The sequence below is a fragment of the Staurois parvus genome, unplaced genomic scaffold (assembly GCF_062004578.1).
Source record: "Staurois parvus isolate SC_StPar_1 unplaced genomic scaffold, SC_StPar_1.0 ptg001314l, whole genome shotgun sequence".
Taxonomy (NCBI): domain Eukaryota; kingdom Metazoa; phylum Chordata; class Amphibia; order Anura; family Ranidae; genus Staurois; species Staurois parvus.
In genome coordinates, this window is record NW_028319110.1 from 130,098 (window position 1) to 133,854 (window position 3,757).

The window sequence follows — 3,757 nt, forward strand, 5'->3', positions numbered from 1 at the left end:
ATTTTTAAACTGGTACTCTTTTTAACACTTAAAAATTATCATGCAATCTTTTTTTTTTTACCCATGCTATAAAAACTATGTAGAATATTAACAGGAAAATCTTCTTTTTATCTGGACCATACAAATACTTTCTGTTATTAATATATTTTGTGCTCTTTTTAAAACAGCCTAAAAAAATCTAAAGCAATATGAAATCAAGAAAGATAGCTTTAAAAGCCCCCCACCCCCCACATCTGATTTATGAATTTAGTGCAGAAGTTAAAATACAATTATTTTTCCAACTAGCTCCTTAACTATTATTCTTGCTCTCAATGACAATTAGACTGTAAGCCCCCAAAGGCATGTGTAATGTGTATTCTTTGTGAAATGTTTGCCTTTTCCTTTGCACTGTTTTTTACAGCAGTATGTAAATTGTACTACACTAAAACTAGTTGTAATTACAATAAGCCATTAATACACTAGCAACAAAGTAGTAAAGGAGGAAATATTCATGAATCAATGCACACTTCATTGTATGGCAATAGGTCTGCACAAACACTGTATGCAGGAAACTAAACATTATGAAGGGTAAAGATGATATGTGATGCTTATCTCTCTTTATATGGTAATTAAACAGCACAAACTCCAGACTGTAAACAGAAGCCAGTACACTGGTAGTAGCAGTAAATGTTTTACATTTCAGAAATGCATTTCTGACATAAAATAAATAAGTGCTGTTCTTTATTATACATGTGCAAGAATTTTTTAAGTGTTTGTGTTATAGAGAATGCAGAGTATCAGATGTAAAACACGCTTTCTGCTAAAATAAGAACACTTTGCCCTACATATTTTGCAATACAATCTCCTTTTATACACATCTATAAAAGGTTACCATGTTGTTATAAATGCATCATGTCCCTTTTTGTATTGCCATGATTTTGTTACTGCTTTTTTTTTAATCTCTGTTAGGACTTTTACCTGTCTGAAATCTGTATGAAACTGTAGTATTTTTTTAGAGAACTTGAAAAAAATATTCCATTCATTTGAAAGATAAACTCTCATAAATTTTAAATGGGCTTATAGGCTGCCAGCATTCCAAAAAGGGATATCATTTCATCTCCAGCCAGTCAGTGAAAGCTAGGCGGAGCATATTCAAAAACCTAGCTGCTGACAGGTGTATAAGAAGTGCTGAGGAAGGGCACAGGTGATACACCTGTTTCAGGGATAGTTGCAAGCACAGGTGCATCTGGCTCTCCAGCCTACCAGCCTTCTACCATGAGTGCATTTGATCCACAGACACATTCTCCACCTCGCTGTGGGCCACAATTTCCAAACATTGGGCAAGAACCTCCAGAGATCAATATCTACTGTGACAGCATCTTCCACCCTCAGACTATGCCTAGTCCTCAACGACCTTCAAACTTTGAGACTGGAGATTACAGCACTACTGCTAATCCTTATCTATGGCTGAATGGGCCATCCATCACACCACCTCCCTACCTGCAAGGATCCAACACCAGCCACTTCATGCCTCAGTCATACGGTATGCAGAGACAGCTTTTGCCTAACATGCATGGCTTAGGAGGATCTGAGTTAGGCTGGCTTCCAATTCCATCCCAAGAAGAACTCATGAAATTGGTGAGACCACCTTATTCTTACTCAGCCCTAATTGCAATGGCAATACATGGTGCCCCAGATAAAAGACTGACACTCAGCCAAATCTATCAGTATGTTGCAGACAACTTTCCTTTCTACAACAAAAGCAAAGCTGGCTGGCAAAACTCTATCCGGCATAATTTATCCCTAAATGATTGCTTCAAAAAAGTTCCAAGGGATGAAGACGATCCAGGTAAGTGACTTTTATTTTATGACACTTAGTAATGTTTCCTAATAAAAATATACCCTTTTTTCTTTATATAAAATGCCTTTCTCATAAGTGATGAAATATCTGAAATAAATGCTATAATATCATCAAAATGTAAATGCTTAAGTGTGCTTAAAAAAAAACAACAAAGGAATTTAAACAGTAACTATGAGGAAATGTCTATGCCTCTTGCTGTAGATTGATGCTTTGTGTATTTTAGGACTGAAAAAATATCACGCTGAAGTCAATTTTGTTTTCCTTTGTGTCCCTAGTTGATTATTATCCATCGCTGTGTCTAAAGCTCTATATCATATGCCCAGCCGCACATTTCATAATCTGAATACCAGTAAAATATTGATGAAACTTACTGATAAAGTTAAAGTGTTTTTAAACTAGACATACAGTACCATATATGATCTAAATGCTCTTTTATCTAAAGAGAAAAATATATCCTAAGCATTATATTTTCTGTTAATAGGAAAAGGAAATTACTGGACTCTGGACCCAAATTGTGAAAAAATGTTTGACAATGGAAATTTCCGCAGAAAGAGAAAGAGAAAGTCTGACACCAATGGCCAGCTAACCTCAGATAAAGCAGAAGGGAGTTCACTGCCTGACAGCCCAAAAAATGGAGAACATCAAGACATGCTGGAGAGTTCCTCACCAGGAACTGATGACTCAACTGAAAAAAGACTATCTCCACCCGCCATAACACCATGCCTTAACAATTTTCTCTCTAGCATGACTGCTTTTGTTAACAATGCCGGTCCTGTAAGTAGATCAGTACCACTTGGACTCAGTAATGAAACATCTGACAAAGTGGCACAGAACACAACTGGTTTCAGCTCATACTCACCACTTACAAACATACCAAGTCACGGAGGATCAGACTGGTCCCCTACTATGTCATCAAATCCCTTTGGTTACACTGGTTCTTTACTAAATCAGTTCAATCCCCACTTCTACAACAGCATCACCAACAATACTCTTTTCTCCCGAGAAGGCACAGAGGTCTAAGCACCAGAATAAGGTAGAAAAGCCTTACAGTATACTGAAATGAAGTGTACCTTCATCAGCAAAAAATATCACTGTACCAGATAACCTGAATATTTGTGTATGTGTATAGTATTTATGGGTACACACAAGCTGATGCTAACGCAAAACATACACACAATGTATGTATGTACTTCAAATAATAGTTTTATGTAGTTAACTGTTCTCCAGTCACATTGGACTGCCCTCTGGTTACACACTGCCTTCTACTGCTATACATTTTAAGTAGTGCATACTGTATGTTTTAGAAATGTTCTTGTTTCAAAATATGTTCATTTATCTGAATATTACTGTGCAAGATGATGCAAATTGTCACTGTGTTGAAAGACAATGCTTTAGCTGGTATACATTTACTATAAGGTCCTTTTTCTACAGTCTGTACTGATAGATGTTTACTGTGGAGTAAAAAACCTGGGTAGGGGCAACTGATGTAGTACAGTAGTGACTTAAATACATTTGTCTTTCTTTTTTTTAATGTTAAATATTTTATATATTGATCAGACATCACTGAGGGGAAATGGGTTATTTTGTAATAAAATCTTTTAAAATGAATGAAGTCTGTGCTCTTGTTTCAGTTAGTTGTATGTAGAACATCATTTACATCATAACTACCTCTTCTCTGTTGCTGCTAGGACCAGAGTGGACTGAAATTAGAACCACTATACATCATTAGTGTATAATTACATCATTTTTAAATGTATTCTGTGAAACAGGCCAAAGAACAAAGCACTAACTGTAAAGTTTAGTTACCATTGCAGGCTACCAGAATCTACCCTGTAACGATCTTACTTCAAACCAATGACTATGGGTTACTGCACTTTGCAACTAGCACTTTGCATATTGCACCGTTTATATCTATAC

The 3,757-nt window shown here is 36.1% G+C and overlaps 1 protein-coding gene across 1 annotated transcript; it reads left to right on the forward strand.

Moving 5' to 3' along the window:
* The first annotated feature begins 1,182 nt into the window (after positions 1–1,182).
* Positions 1,183–3,448, forward strand: LOC149437112 (forkhead box protein I1-ema). Its single transcript, XM_089661112.1, has 2 exons — positions 1,183–1,828; positions 2,322–3,448. The coding sequence occupies exons 1-2, from the start codon at positions 1,255–1,257 to the stop codon at positions 2,858–2,860; spliced, it is 1,113 nt and encodes a 370-aa protein (XP_089517238.1). The 5' UTR covers positions 1,183–1,254; the 3' UTR covers positions 2,861–3,448.
* Positions 3,449–3,757: the final 309 nt, after the last annotated feature.